Source organism: Coturnix japonica, chromosome 8 (genome assembly GCF_001577835.2).
Source record: "Coturnix japonica isolate 7356 chromosome 8, Coturnix japonica 2.1, whole genome shotgun sequence".
NCBI lineage: Eukaryota > Metazoa > Chordata > Aves > Galliformes > Phasianidae > Coturnix > Coturnix japonica.
This window is the reverse complement of record NC_029523.1, coordinates 3,851,758-3,870,578: the sequence shown is the minus strand read 5'-3', so window position 1 is coordinate 3,870,578 and position 18,821 is coordinate 3,851,758. Positions and strand designations below refer to the sequence as shown.

The window sequence follows — 18,821 nt, the reverse complement described above, 5'->3', positions numbered from 1 at the left end:
TAATTGTGTTGGTCCTGTAAAGGCTGGAGTACAGCCTGAATTGGAGGCTCGCATAGATTTACAATGTGTCTATTTTGGAATTCTAGCCTATTGTTTTTGCTTTAAATCACTGGGTAATTAGTTGTTGGACACGGATTGGCTTTTTACACCCTCTGTGGATTTCTGTCTCAAATAAGTACTGCAGAGATGTTGAATTTAGCATCTTTAGTTGCTTTGGGTGACGTGAGGAATAATCTCGAGTGCTGTTCATTGATTCCACGTGGAAATCCTGGAGTACAAGGGAAAATTTAAAAACAAACAAAAACCCACCACATCTGAGGGATTCTTCCTCTTGTGTCCTTTCCTATAAAGTTGGTGGATTTTCTGGTCTGCCCTGAGGTGTTTATGAGAGCTCACAACCAAACCCAGTGCTTTTGCAGCAGCCACCATTTCTCCCTAGTTGAGACTTGTGAGTACTGGAGCTATATAGGTTCCTCCATGAAACCAGGGTTTCTGTGTCCTTTGGAGGAACTCTGCTAGTTACACTGGGTCTCTGTAGCTTAACTGTTTGTGCTTGTAGCCAGCTAACCTGTCATTGACCACACCTGGTACAACTGAGTGATCTTCACTTGAGAAGGAACAGAAGGAGGAGGAGGACCTCAGGAGAAACTTGTTGGAAGCACTGGCTGACCACAGTGAAAGGCAAGATAATAACAATAAAATATAGCATTTATGAACCTTAAAACAGGTTATAGAGCCTTAACAACGTGAGTTCTGTTGCTCATTTTGTTTTTCATTGAACCCGTAGACTTGGAGAATTCTCATGTTGTCTTTCCATTTATTTCAGAAGCAGGTTATTGTTTGATATAAACTTGCTTTTTTAGCACATCATGGCTTTTTTTTCAAATCTGCACGGTGGCTTGTACAGGTAATAGCAGTGCACTGTGAGCCAGAATTCCTTCTGTGCCTGGGAAGAATACTGCCTGTACTGGCATTGTTTCTGCAGCTGAAATTAATTTATGTGCCCAGTAATTTAATTACATGAGAAGGCTGTTGAGTTTTTAGATGGGGGCAGTGATGTTACTTCCCTCGTTATCACCATGATGTGGTGTATAAATACTTGTTCTTGGTTCTGCTAATTCCCTCTGCCTGCTTCTTGTCCTCTGTGTGAAATTGGACTCCTCTCCCCTTTTGTGAATGCATAGTAATTAACAAACAGAGCTATTATGGCTATTGTAGCTAGAATTTGTGTACGTCTTTCTAGCATGCCAAAGTGAACTTAGTTTCAGTACTTGTAGTGTTTACTGGGAGAATGAAACTAAACGTGCGTTCTGACTCTTGGGTTTGCAATTTGATTCCCCTTTTGTTTGTCACAGCTTGACTTGGCTCACTGGCTATTTTCATTATAGCATGAGCCTTCTGCCCGGTTGCTCATCTTGCTGTTGAAATGCCTTTCTCTTACAGAAATCTCATCCAGCATGGCTGTTCTTAAACCACATTACTATATCAAAGCATGAAGGCGGTAGCCAAGCCTGATGTTACTTCCCAGCAAAAAACCAGGGCACCTTTAACACCAGTGTCAGTAAATATCAGTTTGCTGCTTTTTCCCCTTCTTAATGTATTACAATGTCATGGAGAGTAGGGAATTTTATTAACACATTGATTCTAACTTGGAATCATAATTACTTTCCAGATCTGTACAGCCTATATGAGCCTGTCGGCTTTCATTTTTTGATTTGCCTCCCCTATTCCCTGTGCTTAACGCTTCTGCTTTATTCAACCTCCTGTCTTACTTGAAACTCTCACCATTTATCTCTTTTGCTACTACCACTGCCATATTACAGTAGCTGCTAATGAACACTTTTTAAGATCCTGAAACCTAAATAGAGGGCACAGGATCCCTAAATGTTCTCCTGCAGATTTTCTCTCCTCTAATTCTTTGCCAGAAAGCACTGGAAGATTTTTAGTTAACAACATTTATTATTGCTTGACACAGTGAATACACTCTTACGACTTTCTCAGGCGCCATGTCAAGTTAAAGCACTCTAAAAGCAATGTCAGAAATGATCAAAAAGACGTGTAATTTAGGCTTTTCGCAGTCATCATTTATTGAACTTGCTGTTTCTTTGGGTAATGTCTGGATTTCAAATAAATGCAGAATTACTTGAGCCTGTGATGTTATGGCTGGTTTTGGATGGGGTTCTACCCCCAGTCGCTGGGAGTCATTTGAGCTTTCACAAGTGGAGAGGATGGTGAGTACTGAGTGCAAATATGAGGGCACAGTGGTGCAGCTGGTGCTCTGTTCTTTACTAGAAGAGGTATTGAGGAAACGGGAGTGATGTTATAAAGGTTTTGGTGTCTCTCCTGCCCTCCATTGGCAAGGAGTGGGCAGTGCCTTTTGGTGCCTTCCAGTTGTCTTTGACCTTTTTATTTAAATGGGAAAATCTGTCCCTTCCTAAGTGAAAAGGGTTAACTCTCATTGCAGGGTCTGTGGAAGGAATGCACTTATTCCTGAGGAGATCAACATGGACGTACAAAGGAGGACATGGCAAGCCTTCTATATATGGCAGAGCTCTGCCTTACCTCTGGTCCAAGGCAGTTACTGCTTCTTCTCCTCCTGGCCCCTTTCCTTCAGGCTCCCTGCTGATGTAGCATGCTGCATTTCTTTCTCTCACTGGATGCCCCCTGTCAAGCTGCCTTCCCACAGTGGAGCTAAATGGATGTGAGCAAACAGGGCTGCAGCTGCAGGCAGAGGAAGTGCAGTGCAAGGCATTATCTGTACTGCAATTTGTTCAGCCTTGCAAAACGTCGTGTTCTGCAGGTTCAGGTTTGCCTTGCCATGTGTTTGTTTCAGCGTGTTTGGCTTCTTTGTTTCATCAGGATCCATAATGCAGTTATTTTAGGGGCTGAAGTGTTACACCCTTGACCTTGTAGCTCCAAAGATGGGTAATGCTGCTGTGCTGCTGTGCTGTGTTAAAGGCGTAGTGCTTTTTCTTTCATGCAGAGCTTCTAAATGAGGCCTTCTGAACAACAAGGAGGGTTGGGATGTATGACTTGCTCTGGTGCCTCAGGCTTTTGGCTACTGCCAGGCAGGCTTGTTTGAACAAGGCAGCAAGAAACAGGAGCTGTGCTCGCATTTTGCCTTCCCTCAGCATCTTCTTTTTCACTCTTTGCCAATGAGATACCAGCAGAGCTCTTGGGAGTGCCACGGAGAGTAGTTTTTACAGAAGACATTGAAATTTGAAAGCTAAAAGGTCTTGCAGAAACATAGCAGTTTTTCTTTTTTGAAATCTTGCTTCCAAATATGCTACGAGCATCACTTCTACTCTATGAGCACTTCCTTTTTAAATGGAAAACGGACTCTTCTGTGCTAATATCTGGATATTTAGTTGGCACATTGGTTTCTTACAGCACCAATCTTTCCATGCACACAGCAAGGACCCAGCAGTCTGGGTCCTTCTGTGTCTAGGAGGGGAGTCAATTAGCATTGTTGATGGAGCTGTTAATGAAAATAGTGTTGTCCCTTTCACATCCCTCTATTCAAACTGTTCGTTTTCATGTTTTCTCCTCCCACAGGTAGATATATGGCTGAATTAGGACTGTATGTTTGATAATCTGGTATTCTTAGCTACAGCGTTTAATAAAAAACCAAACAAAACACCTACCTATTTAAAGCTGCGTAATTACACTGGTTAACATATGTTATGTCACATGCAAACCATTGTCTGAGTTATGAGCAGTTCAGAATGAGCTCTCAGTAGAAGCTTACAGAAGCGCTTTATTGCTGTGATTTATATGACTGTTTTGCCTTTTGCAAGCCCTGCAGTGAGCAATCTAGAGGTGTTCCTTTGGGATATGAGGTTCTGTGTGTGTACTGTAGTTGAGATTTGAGAGTAACTAGTTTCTATCTAGGCACAGGTTACCTTTGGTGGAAGTGAATACCTGGGGGAGCACACGTTAGAGGGTTTAGCTGACTGTTGCTTTCTGCTGCACCACTCAAGGTTTGCTGCCCATTGGGGATATGGCTTGGTGCATGTGTCCCTATGCTAAGCGTGCTCCAACAAGGCTGTGTCTCCATGGGAAGAGCTGTTTGGTGGCTGTCCAAATATGGAAGCACAGAGCTGGGCCTTTGGGGGATTTGGAAGAAGTATGGAGAAAAGCTGCAGCAGGCTGGGGCTGAACCAGAGACTGCCACCGCCCTTCACTTACCAACAGATGGCAGCTCATGGTTGCAAAAGAGCATCTTCCATGGGAAGCAGCCCTGCTGTAGCCCTGCGTTCATAATAGTGCAGACAGCATGGACCTGTTCCTTGGGCTCACCGGGCGGAATAAAGCAGTGCATTGTTTCTTCAGAGTGGTAACCACATTGGTGCGAGTGTGTGTCAGCATTAAATGTATCTGTATGATTTGGGAAGATGTTGAAGTGAGCAAGTTGCACAGCGTGGGGTTTTCTTTAAGGTACTACTTGTTGTATATTGTGAAGTCTCACCTAAAGCTGTATGGATTTTCCATTAAAACAATGTTTGGTGTTTAATTTATTCCAGATGTATCAGTATAGTGTGGTCATCCCCACACTAGAACAGTAAATTCGCATACCTCAAATGGAGCTTATAGTGAAAAATGCTCCCTCCTCACCTTGCTGCTTGTGTTGGTTGTTCTTTGAACTATTTATATGGCAAAGAACTTGTCTAATTTATCTTCGTCCACTGTGGGTAGAGTTGCTCCTTCGTTTCCAGTAAGAAGGGATTGCTTTGTATCTCAAAGCAAAAGGAAAAGCTTTATTTCTGCCATATGCTGAAGCTTTTTAACCTTTAGTTTCTCTCTGATCAAATCACATACAAGAGGTTTGCTCAGATACATGGAATGTGAAATAGACTTAATATGTCCATGTGTCTTTTTCTCATCCTCCTTTCTCCCTCCCCTTGTTTGTTTCCTCCAAGTACTTTTATATATATCTGGTGGCCCCTTTTGGTCCACTGTGCTTTATGACTCTGACTCACTGGCACCGAGTGCCTTTGCCATGAGAACTGTAGGCTCTTTTTGTGTTTGCTGCCTTGTGTAATTGTGCATTTGCGTGTTTTGGGAATGATCTGGTATCTTTTTTTTTTTTCTCATAACAACTGGACATGAAATAGCCTGGGGAGGAATGCTCAGGGCAAAGCTTGTGGTGCTGGAGACTGAATTCTCATGACTGTATTTAGCTCTGACCAAACCTGAGGTGCATTTATGCTTCATTCTGGCTTCTGCTTAACAGCTGTGCTAATCCCAGGTGCTCTGCTGAGTCTGTGTTGTCCAGTTGGACATGACTACCTCTGGTGTCACCAGCTGGAAAAGATTCCAACACTGCAGTGAGGTATGCGTACATTCTAATGTGTTTCTTGTTCTGCAAGCCTGTGGTTCTGGAGCTGCAGTTCCTGTCTGAAGCAGAATCAAAGAGAAACATGAACTAACTGTTTATAAGCAAAAAGCTCTTCTGATACATGACTCTGAACTGATCCCTCCAAGAGATGGTGTGGAGCTGCCCAAGTGAGAGGAAGCTGTTAGGAGCTCTGGGTGGCTGCTGGGCTGCTCTCGTCATGGCTTTGGTAAATAGCATGCACTTCTTTGTATCAGAAGTAAGTGTAGGTGTGTGCCCAAATCACTGCACAGATTAGATAAATTCACAGTTGTATTTGAAGCTAAGACCCTAGCTTGGGTTGGTATTTTAGTGATTTCTCTCTCTCTGGGAGAGCAGTGAATAGTCTTAGATGGTAGAGATGGCTCAGGAAATTGAGGTCACAGTATAATATGCAATACTTCTTTTTTTTCTTTTTTTTTTTACCTTGTTTACTTTATGACAGGGTAAGTATTTCATAGCAAAAGTAAATTTTTTGTGCAGTTTGTGAAATAAATAATAGAGTTCCTGTTAAAAAATGCATTGACTAGCTTCCTTATTTTAATATTAATAAGGCAGGTCGCTACAATAAAATTAGCTCTGCACGGTGTTTGTCATTTTGCTGCCAAAGCAATTGAGTCTAATGCCATTCCTTCCTGAAATGAATCCCCAGGAGAGCTGTGTTTGTGCCATTCTCAAACCTCTAATCCAGGAGAGCTGGAGTTGAACTGCGGATAATGGAAAATGAGTGTTTCAGTCTGGGAATCCCAAATACAAGAGGAGGACAAAGGCCTTTGACCTTGTGGCTCTCTGGCTGCTTGTTTGCAGTGTTTTAGTGCTGTTTACATCTGTGTTTTCTCCGGTGTACTACTAACACCCAGCCTCTTGGCTCATGTTTAGGGACAACCTGGTAACCGTATCTATACAGAGTCATAGTCCAGAATCTTTGCCTGATGGTGACGGGGCCATTGAAGCACATAGATACTGTAGCTGGGCCTGCAGTGCCCGAGGACTCAGTGCCTTTTTATTATGAAGCAAAAAGCTGATGGCACCTGAGGAAAAAGAGTGACATTGCACTTGACACAAAGGGGATAGTCTTTTTCCTTTTCCTTTGTTTTCTCTGAAGACACATCTGTGCCTTTAAAAGGAAAAGCCCTTTATGAACCCTGTGCTGCTGTGATTTATAGCACATATTTATCTGAGCCATGGAACAAAGGGAAAAAAAGCCCTGTAATCTTGATACATTTTGTTGTGTGACCAGACCAGCACTTTTGTGCTTATAAATAATGGGAACACTCATTGTATTAGAGGCACTGTCAACCGAGGCAATAGGTCAAAGCAAGCATTAGGGGGTTGTTTGATCATTGTTACAGATGCACATCTGCTGAAATCTGCATTTAAAGCAAGATTAATTAAGCTCTCTTCATTTTGCATTTTTGCAGTTTGCATTTTTAGTTTAGGAATCAAACTGGAATTATATTCAAGCTTTGCCTGCCAACTGAATTTGTAGGAGATTTTATTGAATGCGGATGTCTGTGAAGCAGGGGAGCACATATGTTTAAATACCACTGAGGTCTATGGGTACAAATATCTGCTCTACTGTTTTCTTGAAAACAGTCATGTTTCAAGTAGACTTGAAATTTCTACTTTAAAGAAAGGTCTTGAGAATCCAACAGCTGGGTCGTGCTTCCTTAGCTGGACATCACCAGTCCTGAAGCCCCTTAGCAGGCCTTTGCAGGTCTGTGCTATTTCTACTTCTTATAACACCCTGTAGTCAACATTTGGATTTACAGGTTGTGTTCACTGTGTGTACTTTCTGTAGACTGAATGAAGCTGAGAGCTCACCTGTTAAATGGTGTTACTGTCATCAGAGGTAAACCAACCCATGCCTTCCTCCCTTATTCACTTAGCAGAGTCTTAGCTGAAAACGGAGCGGCCTATTTGGAGATGCGAAGGATCTTTGTCCAAGAGGCTGGGGAAGGTGGGGTTCCCTCTGTGCTCCTTAGGGAGGTGATACAGCAGAAATGTTTCACGTTAGGCAATTAGCCAAGGCAAAATTACATCCACAAGGTGAAAGTGTTGTTACTTGTTTATTTGCTACTGCAGAAGGAAAATGGGACAAGCTGGATGAGGGGACGCTCTTATTCTCCCTTCCAAATTACTCTAGAGAAAAGGCAAAACAAGGCTTTATGGGACGGTTGCCCCTCAGGTTCACTCCCATGTTACAGAGGCTGAAAATGTTCCTGCAGACTCCCGAGCAGTGTCAGCTGGGTGGTTATTTCTTTATCCCCATTCTACAAGAAGATAAATGCTAGGTGGGTAAAAGGGAACAGCTGGGTAAGTAAAGGCCCATAGTTTTGTCCCTATATAAGGCATTGATTTCTAAAATTGGGTCACTTAGTACAGCAGCGCTTTCAGAAAGATACTGCGGGAACTAAATCTGTTTCTTATGTTCTCTGACTTCCTGGACCTAGGCAAAATGTGGTTCATCCATCTGAATAGAGAGTATGCTTAATGTCTCAGGATCACTCTGTGTCTTCCTGGGTATGGAAGATGAAAGACTGGAGAGGAAGAAAGCCCATTGCATCTTAGCGGTGAAGCTGGTGTTTATTCCAGAGTACTGAATTTTAGGGAAGTTTTTACCTCTTTAGCCTGTGTTCATTGCTGAGTGATCTGAAAATGTTGGAGTTGTTTAACTTGGTGTTCTCTTCTGCTTTTAGTGTGAAGATGATCTGACTCACAGCGGGAGGGATACAACTGAGATAGCACCTGAGTATGGGCTGGAGGGCAGAGTCGATGTTCGATACCTTCAGTGGTTAAATGGGAAGCTGAGGTTCCAGTGGCGGAGTCTGCATGCTCAGCACCAAGAGCACTGCAAGCTTTTACATAAGGTAAATGGTTCTTCTAACCCACTGTGGCATTGTTTATTATTTAAATGCCTTGTCAGCTAGTGCTGAACGTATAAGTGATTCTTGTTTGCTAGTTTGGCATTTTCTATAGTTAAAAGTGAATTACTCTAAATAATAATACCCCCACCTTTCCCAAATGAGGCAGAACCATGAGAAAATGAAGTACGTACCGTGTTCATAAGGTTGTAATTGCTGTATAAAAGTCTCCCTCGCAGGTTGGCACATTAGTCACTTCCATAACCAGGTGGGCTGTCTCCATTTGCCTTAGAAAATGTCTGGTAGAAGCAAGACAGAGCATTTGGCTCCCAGAGACAAGGAGTGACTCAAATGTTAGTTCATCACAAATGTGCACTCAAAATTCTGAGCAAAATTCTGTCATAGCAGCAAAATAAAATGCAGTTTCCCTTTCTGAAGTACTAGGGAGCATCTGAACAAAAATACAAAAAACAACTTCTAAATTGGGAAATGTTCAGTCTCTACCTGGCTGAGATTCTAGTTCTATTCCCATTTGTGTATGGTGTTTGTATGCCCATCCCAATGCAGATGTCTGAGAAGCACTGTGTCTGCTTAAGATGGATGCAACCTGCAGTCCCAAACTTGACAGCAGTGGTGACTCTGGAGACAAGTTTTAACAAAAATAACAGATGATAAAAAATTGTAAAACAAAAAAATAGTTCTGAAAGTTATTCAGTAGTGTTTTCCCTAACCTCTCCTGCCTTCTTCTCCTTCTCCATGGAGCCACTTGGTATCGTGCCCAGAGGCCTGACAAATAATCTTTTCAAGACTCAGAACAGATTTGAGCAGTTTCTCCTCGAAGAAAGCATATCAGCAGGTCGTCAGAATCAGAACAAGAGGGTTTTGAATGAAGATACCTTCTTTGCTTTAATCCTGTGTGTGACAGAGCAAGGCTGAAAACTATAATGAGGTTACATTTTGTTCTTTACATGAATTGATTGCCGGGGAAGATGTCTGATTGACAGCCCTGGGGAAAGATCAGGTGCTGTGTGTGCAGCATCTAAAATAACCTTTTGCTTCTCATTGCCCACTGTGAATGTGCTTTTCTGAGCTGCAAAGGAGGATAGCAATTCACCTTAAGTGCAGGTGCAGTCCTTGGCTTTTGCACTGAGATTACAGACAGCAATGCTATTGGGAGAGGTGACTTAATGATGTAAAACTCAAATGAAGTGTTCTCCCCTTGATAAGCTACCTCTATTTGAGGTACGCTGATTTTTATAGTAGGTGAGGCAAATATTCCGTAAGTCATCATCAGTGCTCTGATTTATCTACTACTTGGCAGGAACAAATCATTAGGCAGCCTCGATACCTCAGTTTGCAGTTAATGAGAGCAAGGTAGAATTAAGAGCAGGTCAGAGCTGGGGCCTTGAGAACAGAGATCCTCTCACTGTCTGGGGTGAAATGAAGTGCTGAATGGGCAACATACTAAAGTGTTGACAGGGAAGATGATGACCTCCTATGGGGATTGTACTTTGAAATAAACTTGGACTCTTTTTTTTTTTCCCCTCTGGCAATTGGAGGAAAAATGTTCATTCACATTAAGACTGGTGCAGGCAGAAAACAACTTGAGTCAGGCTAGTTATTATGCAGTTTCCTAGACTGTGGCTTTCAGAGTCTGCAAGACTAAGCAGGAGGGGGAATGTTTCTCTGTTCATCCAGTTTCCCCATGCTGCCGTTGCTGCCTTCACAGTCATTGCTGGACTAGGTTGAAAGCAGTAAGCTGTGCTGCTGATAATTCTTACGTTCAGACTGTGCTCTGTGGTATATGCAGAGGGCTGCCATCAACTGCCATCACAGATACATACATCTAAGGATTGATTGGAGCCCAGCTCCTCCATTTGTGATCACACACTGATATTATGTGTGCTCAAATACGTATGTGCAACTGTGGGAGTTCTCTTCAGAGCTATAATAAAGTGCAGTGCTCTGATTTATATTTTAGTTTGAATTAAAAGCAAGAAAATTGAAAGGCAGAAGTGACTGGAAAGGACTTCATTGCAGTGCCATGTTAATGTTAACTTTTATAGCCACACAAAACACACTGTGTACAGTTGAACAGCTGCATAAACAACTATTTGCATTTTCTGATTCTTACGGAGAGTCTGTGCTACTGCATTAACTTAGCTTTAAAACTTTTAAATGAATCCGCTCTGTCTTAGAAGACTGAACTTACTGATATGACCTATATGTGAGTTGTTGCTTTCCTCACACAAACAGCAAATACAACGTGCAATAGGCTAACAAGCGTTAGCTTGTTCAGTTGTAATGCCAGATCTAGAGGACTTTCTCTATGAAATGATAATTATGGTTCTTGCTTACTCTGTTTAATAACTTACCAGGTTATGTATCTCAACTGTGGAACAGCCTTATTTACTCTGATCACGAGCTGTAGCTTTTGCCAAGTAGTGGTGACACTTCCACGTATTTTGTTCTGTGACTCACACAAGCTCGAAAATACCATATTCTCTATTTGGGACTTTCTGAGAAAAATGCATCACACTTGGAAAATATATTCCCACTCAGGAAATGACTGCTTTGCCATCCTGTCTTATCAGCATTGCTTATCAGGGTATTGCTTCTGGAAACATGGATCGTACATGGGATCCTGCGAGAAGCTACCAAGATGGTGAAGGGCTGGTTAAGGCATGACCACCAAGAAGCAGCTGAGGGAGCTGGGCTTGTTGACAGGTAGTTATGCAGGGAGGGTTGTGTGTTCCCAGTAGTAGCAAAAGGCAAAAGGGAAAAGGGCTTCAGGTTGTAGTTGGGCAGGTTCTGATATGTTAGAATAATCTTCTCTGGGATGGCAGGCAGTGTTGGAGCAGGTCAGCAGAGGCAGTGAATGATGTCCATCCTTAGAGGCTTGCAGAACACACATACATGTTGGCAGTAGTCCTTGTTAGAGCAAGGGGCTGGACTGAGGACCTTCAGAGGTCTTTTTTGTCTGTGACTTTGTGAAAAAATAGAACATCGAATTGCTTGGGTGATCAGGGACGTGTACTTTCAGGTTACAAATGATGACTCACATCGTAATGAAATAGTGCTGTATTGCCTGGAGAAAGTGAAAAGGAGTGGTAGGAGGGAGATACAAGGTGAAATGGGCAAAAATAAATGGCGTTTCATTCTCTAAAGTACACAGATGATAGCTGAAATCCTCCTCTGTGTGGTATGGGTTCTCTGGGGGCCCTGTGTCATCTGTCCTGTCTGCAGCTGCTTAAGGTGGATAGTACAAAGTTCTGCAGTGAGCAGTTTGAAGCATTGGGGAGTGAAGCCTTCCTGGAGCTGGAGCCAGTCATGGTGTGAGCTGCTTGTTAGGTGCTCTGCCTGCTGCTCTGCTTTGCCAGCCCTTCTGCTAGCTTGCTAGCTGCTTTTCAGTGCTTTCAGCTCCCCAAGGCACGCAAAGCTTCCAGACACCTACGTGCCCTGCTGTAGGAAGGAGACTTCCTCAGGGAAACCGTAACCTCTCTGTTGCTGAGGAGTTTTGCAGCCTGAGGCTGTGAGCTGTTGAATAACATTATAATAGCTTTTCAACATGGGCAGGTTTGCCTGCTTTGAAAGTATAATACAGCAATACTAGCATAATTCCTTCCAAATTCTCAGTAGTACTTATTTACCTGATAGACATTCAAATACATGGAAGCATGAGGGATACATTACCATATTAAGGCACGCCTCTTGGTTCCTTCTCTTCTATTCTTCCTCTCAAGTGCCAGTGGAATATCTATCTGCCTGCCTTTTGATCCCCCTCGAATTCATAGGAGAGAGAAGCTGTTTTTTGTTAGGCCTTGAATTGCCACTTGGCCTTAAAAAAAAACACAAAACACAACAAAAGTGAAGGAGAAGCCTTGCATAGTTTCAGAAAAACAGTTTGAAATTGGCTTTTTTATTCCTCAGGTCTGTTAAATGCTATTATGCCACAATCAGCATGTAAAAAGAAATAGCAGAGTTTCTGCAAAGCTGATGGATTTCCTGTGGGTATTTTCAGCTGTCTTCCCTCTGCTAAAGACTAGGACAGAAATTACAAATGAAATAGGAGAGGGTTAGCCTGAATTCAGAGGTGAATTTTGTTAAGCATCTGATTGTAGACTGTGGGCATATTTTAGTAGGAATAAAATGATGTTCAATGGAATTATGGACAATAGAAGAAGACTTGAATATAAGTGGTTTTATCAGATTGTGGCAAAATGGCAATAATGGTTCTATAATGTTCTTGGGAATTGTAACAGCAGGAGTTGCGAATGCAAAGCAGGACTGTGAAATACCTCCTGTGAAAGGAGTGGGTTCTTGTGCCTCTTCAAAGATCAGTAGTATAAAATAAGTTGTGTTACAGTGGGTTAGCTTGGTGCTATCTGTGCATCCTGTGTTGGGGTGAAGGGATGTGGACAAAGCCTCCACGTTCTGAACAGCAGAGGGCAGAGACTGATGGTGGATGATGACTTCATTATCAGTAATTTATGAGTGAGCTGAACTGTGGTTGTTGGATGCCTCTCAGTCTTGGCATGAAGAATCTGCTGTGAATGGCTACACTGGTAGTTTTGAGGGTTATTTTAGCATCTGAAAGGCTTTGTTTTCCTAATGTGACTCTGCCCTTAGACCTCAACAGATCTCCTCAGTGCAAATGCATGTAAGCTATGATCGAGTCCCCTTTTCACCTCTCTTTCAGAGGAATTGATCCGTTGATATTGCTGAACTCAAGGACATTTATGAGTTAGTCCTGGACGCTTCCCAGGATTGAAAGCTGTGCCTGTGCTCTCAGACAGAGGAGGTTGTGTAAGGTTCAGTCAGACCTGCCTCCTCTTTGTTTGGTTCCATACAGCATCAGCTACACATGCCCTCTGCCTCTCACCGTTCACCTGTAACTTTTGTCCTGGTATTCCTTCTCTCTTTAAGCCCTGCTTCATCTTTAGTCAGAATGTGATTTTTTTTTTTTTTCCAATAACAGCTTGTAAAAATACACATGCTGGATTGTGCCAGCATCCATCTATTCTGGTCTCGGAGGAACACTTTATTCCTCTGTTGCTACAGCTTTACAGTATTTGTTTTGAGCTCCAGCCGGTAGCGTGGCTGCAGCATACCTTTGGAGAGGGCTTGAAATTCAGTTCTGGTGCTTGTGGCCCAAAGGTTTTGCTGTTGTGGTTACATGGGAGTGGAGCTGGGAGAGCCATGGCGAGCTGAAAGGAAAGGAAGGACGTTGTGCGGGGAGGTGCTTTTATATTTTTAAACTTGCATAGCTTTGCACATGTGACAGATGGTTGTCACCGGGAGTGAGTTTGGGGGAAAGGAATGCTAAAATATTCTGAAATTTCAGAGAAGGGTTGATAATTGCCCAGTGCCTGTCAGCTTTAAAATAGTTGTCAATACCCAAGTGTATGATAAAGTTCATATTAGAATAAAGGAAGAAAAGCAGGAAACATTCTCTGTCTTCTGGCAGAAATATTAATGAAATATGAGCGATTCTCTGACAAATGCGCGCTGCTATCTTGTTTGGCAGCTGCAGTTATTACAGTAACAAAGGGATCAGCTCTGAATAGGACGAATTGCTTTTTATTGTTCCCTTGACTAAGTTGGGAAGCTTCTTCATCAAATAATTGATGATACCATCACCAGTGCAGCTGGGACAAGGTCCCAGTAAGAGAAAGCCAAGAATATATAGCAGCAGAACAGAAACTTGCCGTAACTTGGTAGCGTGTTCTGTTTTAAAGGAAGAAGTCAGCAGTTATTCTGTGAGGGCATCCTTTACCTCTGTTAAGACTTGTGCTGTCCATGATAATGCTTTTTTCCTCTCATGTTATGTATACGGCTGTGTACAGAGTACAGAAAAAGACTGAGATGTGAAAGAGAGAGTAATCATTCACCTTTACTGCGGTAGCAGCAGGAGCAATTCCTGCATGTGTTTCTGGTAACAGTTCTGGACGGTCCGTTTCGTGGTGTGTGACTGTGGGTTCTGGTAGGCTCTTTTACAAAGCTCTGTTGTATTGGTGGTCATAGTTAATTTGGACTTGCTATTTGCAATGGGCATGTAACCACTGGTTTACGTCACTGTTGCATCAGTGCAAGCTCTTGGATGGCAGCTAAGGGCAATGTTAATTATCTGGTCCTTACAATTACAAATGTCTTTTACTTTAATCTATTCCAGATCCATTTATTCACTAGTGGCTCTCATACGGACCAGGCCCTTGGACATTTTTCTGTCACAGAAACAGATCTCATCAGACATCCGGAGAACTACAGCCAGGTAATGCTTGTACTGTAATCCTTTGATACTTAGTATTCTTCAGACAAACGTTGGTCAGCAAAAGACTACATTTCTTTTTTTAACCATTCCTAACAGAAATAGAGGCTTACATTGCAGAGTTGTCTGTCTGTCTCCTCCTTTACAACTTGTACCTACCAAGTATTTTTTCCCTTGTTTGAATAAGCATAGGAGATACAGAGGTATTGGTCTGGGTTTTGTAAAAGCTGGTAGACAAGCAGTAGGGAGAGATCTGAATGAAATTACCAGCGAAGAAAAGGCTTGTAGAATAAATGTGTTATAGAGCAGCAGGCTGAGTTCTGCTGCTTGCTGCCAGTAACCATGCTGGGGGCACCTAGGTGATGTGTCTACATTTGACCTTGCATGAGTGGGCTGTTGTAATAGGAGGAGATCTGATTTCTCTCTCCAGGAGAACCAAAGCAGATCTGATGCTTGGATTTGTTACTGCCAGAAATTGTACAAGCAGGTTACTTCTTGGTTGGTAGTGTGGCTTATTTTCTGAAAGGTTTTAGAACCTAGGAGTTAGAAAATGGTTTGTGTTGGAAGTGGACCTCGAGAGATCACCTGGTGCTACCCCACTGTTTAAGCAGGGTCAGCTGGAGCCAGCTGCCCACGAGCACATCCAGGTGGTTTCTGAGTACCTCCAGGGTTGGAGATTCCATGACTCTCTGTGTGACCTTGCTCTGTGCTCAGTCACTCACACAGCAAAATAGTTTTTATTTCAGAACCTCCCGAGGCAACATAATTTTTCCTAGTGTATTGTTTACCTGTAAGTATATATTTTTGCTGTTCTCAAATATTCTGTATTCATAGACATTTCAATGTTTGAAGTAGTACCATTCACCTGTTTTAATACAATGTAATACATTTGAGTTTGTGGAAGTTCTTCATGTATGTAACTGAAATCATGTTGAAATTTTAAGCTTGGTCCTCACGAGATCAGAATTTGGCAGTTTCCTGCAGCCTGTTCAAATCTGTTTGCTCAAGGAAGATATTCTTCCTGCTGCTACTTTAAGAGTAGAAATGGGTATTGTAAATGTTGCGCAGAAAGTAATTCTGGAAAGTAAATCAGAAGATGGGAGATTGTCTCATGTCCAAACCCCCTAAAGTAAAGGGCACGTTAATCTTTCATTACTGAGAATTCCTTGGGTGAATGGTTTGCGTCCAGCCTCTTGATTAGGTTCAGCTGCTTAGAACATTTTCCTGGAAAACTGTTGTAGAGCAGGTGGTTAGGTCAGCTTGAGATTGCTTTCTCATTTCTGCTTCACAGTCCCTTTCCTAAGGTTTGCCCAGCAGCTCAGAACAGATAGCAGCACAGACCTCTGAAGCCCATACTTTACAGTCTCTTGAGCTTAGCAAACATCCAGGAAGGTCTGGTGAGCTGGAATGAGAAGCTTCTACACTGTATGAAAGGACTTTGCAACTACCTTTTTGCTAAGCCTTATCCTGAAATCATCACTAATCTCTTACAGTATAGCATAATGACGCTGATATAAAGCCCATTTAGGTTTGGCAGTACTACTAATTAATCATTTCAGAAGTCTTCCTTGCATGCTGTTTGCTTTCTTGGGTCAGAATCATCAATCTGGAAGTGCGAGATGATCCTATTTGAGAGGTTGCTCTCATACCTGGAGTCACACTCACGATGGCTGCTTCAGGTGCGCTATTCAGCAGAGGCTCAGGGTAAAATGGAAAGAATCTGTGTTTATTTCAAACAGGGTGCTGCAGTCAAGAAGCAACAAAGCTACCCTCTAAACCTTAGTTCTAATCTGTTAAGGTTTCATTCTACCTTTCCCAGGATTAAGCAACAACTAAATAAAATGAGGTATACTCCATTTAAATGATCACTGAGGGACAGAGGCAGAGTTGCAGCTGTGGATGACCAGGCTCCCTCTCCAGTTTCTGCATCTCCAGCAGCTGTAATCCCTAACATGTTTCCGCTCCAGTGCTGGATTGTTTGAGCAGTCTTCATGGTTTTTGTCCCTCCTTACACCTATTTCCCAAAAGCAGCTTCCAGAACTCAGATGCTCGGTATATGTGATGAGTCCCGTATAACAAGGTGGCATGGACTTGAAAAGGCGAGGGTACTGCAAGTGCCAGCGTTCCAGATGGGTATAATACTCAGTATGCAAAGTGATGCTTCTTTGGAAAACATAGTAAAAAGCCTAATTTTCAGATATCTTCATAAGATTAAGTGAATTATGCATATTTGAATGGCTTAGTTTCCAGTACTGGTGCAGATGGCAGCGTTCTGCCAAATGTTTTTTTCCCAAAAACTGTGAACTGTCTTTTTCTCTTTTGAGTAATGTGACATTTCTGTTAATGTCACCTCAAATAATATCCCGCCTCATGGATCGATAAAAAGAGCAAGCATGAGCATTTCTTACTGTGATGCACCCATAGCTGGTGGATGGCGTTGTAAATTCCTTCTTGTGTTGGGCATCCTTCAAAGGGTAGAAATGCAAAGTGGATCGAAGTGTCAAAATGAGCCATCACAGAAAGGACATCGGGCTGGTTTTATTGAAGCCACGAGAACACTTCCATCCATAATATCTTCAGATAAGTTGCTCTGACCTGCAATAAAACAAGAGATGTTTCTTCTGACATGGCAGGTGTGCCAGCATGCAGAGCTGGGAAGTTAAACTTCAGTTTATGAAATGGAAGAGTCTCACTGCCTCTTTTCTATAGCAGTTGCACATTTGCTTGTTTAAGCGTTCTTTCCCTTGGATTTCTGACAGTAAAATTCTTTAGTGATGTACAGGGATTTTACTGGACATTATTATTCTTTTATCATCATAAAAGCTTTTGTCAGATTCATAGAGCTGGAAGTGCTCCAAGTGTAATAGTTTTAATTACGTTTTTCCTTAGCGAGACGTGATGGAAATTCCAACCTCCCTGCAGCTTGGCTGGGCCGTGATGTCTGTGTGTGCTGCCATGGGTCATGCCGTGCTCACTTCCTGCACTGTGTTGGGGAATGGCAGGTGATGTTATTTCAGCTGGTGTACCATTTCCAATAGATATGTGCATACACCTGCTTGCTCTTAACCTCTGCATGACGTGGGACAGATGGGGGAATCTTTCATACCAGTGAGAATAATGTAATCCCATTCTTGTTTATGAGGGCCATTTACCTTAATTCTGCATTGCGGTGTCACCAGCTCTGATGTTTTACCTTGAGCCTGAAAAATGTATGTTGCCCTTCAGAGTCATTAAATTAACTTTCTCATCAAACTGTGAGCATGTATAGGGATCAATGAACTCTGAAGCAAAGGAGTCTCTTCCATTGGTTCCTGCTTTTATACTGCTTTATGTGTGAAATTCAGCCTTACTGGTTTTGTGATTAGTGAAGATTAAAAGCTGCAGTCAGGACTCAGGTCCTTGGTACAGTGCAGGCTGTGCTGGGGAGGTCATTGAAATAGTAATGGGTAAAAAAGGCACCCTTAAATGCCAGTGGATCAATTTGCTGTCTGTGACAGCAAGTAAATAATGTGGCTGTCTGCCAAACTGATGTGCAGAGAAAACTGTAGGGCTTCCTTGTGAATAGCTGATTTGTTTCAAAATCAAATGAAAAATATTTCTACTTCTTGCTTACTGGCTTGTTTTAAGGGGAGTTTCTTTGGCCTAAGGAACTGGGGTCCCTGGAGGGAAGTAAAAAATTGACCAGCAAACAAATAGTTTGTCTGGCTTTGCTTCCATTACACATGATCGATTCCACACCCATAAAAGCAATCAGGTGAGCTTTAGCTCTTGAGCAGCAGATTGGGTGGCCTGGGATAGGATGGTACTGGCACAGCATTTATCTGCTTTCTGGGCTATTTGCGTGACTGAAGCTCAAGGTCTGAAGGCAGCTGACACGCAGTGCATGTGTGTATGGTTTCCTTTGGTCAGATGGTACTGCATGATTTCCTGCTGGGACATTCGGAAGGGAAATGATCCAGCTGTAGGATGAGTTGACTGTGGACCCTAAATCTCCTGCCAGATCCTATTCACAACATCTGTCCCAGATGGCTGTTGCAGATGGGTGACACAGCAGTTTGTAATAATGCACAGTTTGAATTCATGCACAATAATGAAGAGTTTCTGTTCTTTTCAGAACTGGTACTTTTGGGCTGGAAGGATTAGGGCCTGATAGGCATTGAGTTGTTAAAAATACTAAATGTGCATTTACAAGTTGCTCTGCATGATGCCTTCAGTTTGCATTGTGTGTGCACGCGTATCTGGGCTTGTGCATTTCTTTGCATAAAATCCCCCCGATCTGCTGATGTATTTTATCCGTGTAGTCATGCTGGACAGT

The 18,821-nt window shown here is 42.5% G+C and overlaps 1 protein-coding gene across 7 annotated transcripts in view; it reads left to right on the top strand.

Annotated features, from left to right (window-relative positions):
• The window catches only part of TEDC1 (tubulin epsilon and delta complex 1), a 62,945-nt gene that overhangs the window by 9,848 nt on the left and 34,276 nt on the right, over positions 1 to 18,821 (top strand). For 4 of the 7 annotated variants that reach the window (XM_015869483.2, XM_015869488.2, XM_015869482.2 and 1 more), the window contains exons 4-5: positions 8,074 to 8,244; positions 14,411 to 14,509. In XM_015869483.2, the coding sequence (XP_015724969.1) occupies positions 8,074 to 8,244; positions 14,411 to 14,509 (270 nt within the window). The remainder of the gene's footprint in view (positions 1 to 8,073; positions 8,245 to 14,410; positions 14,510 to 18,821) is intronic. The other 3 variants (XM_015869485.2, XM_015869486.2, XM_015869487.2) reach the window with 2 other exon arrangements.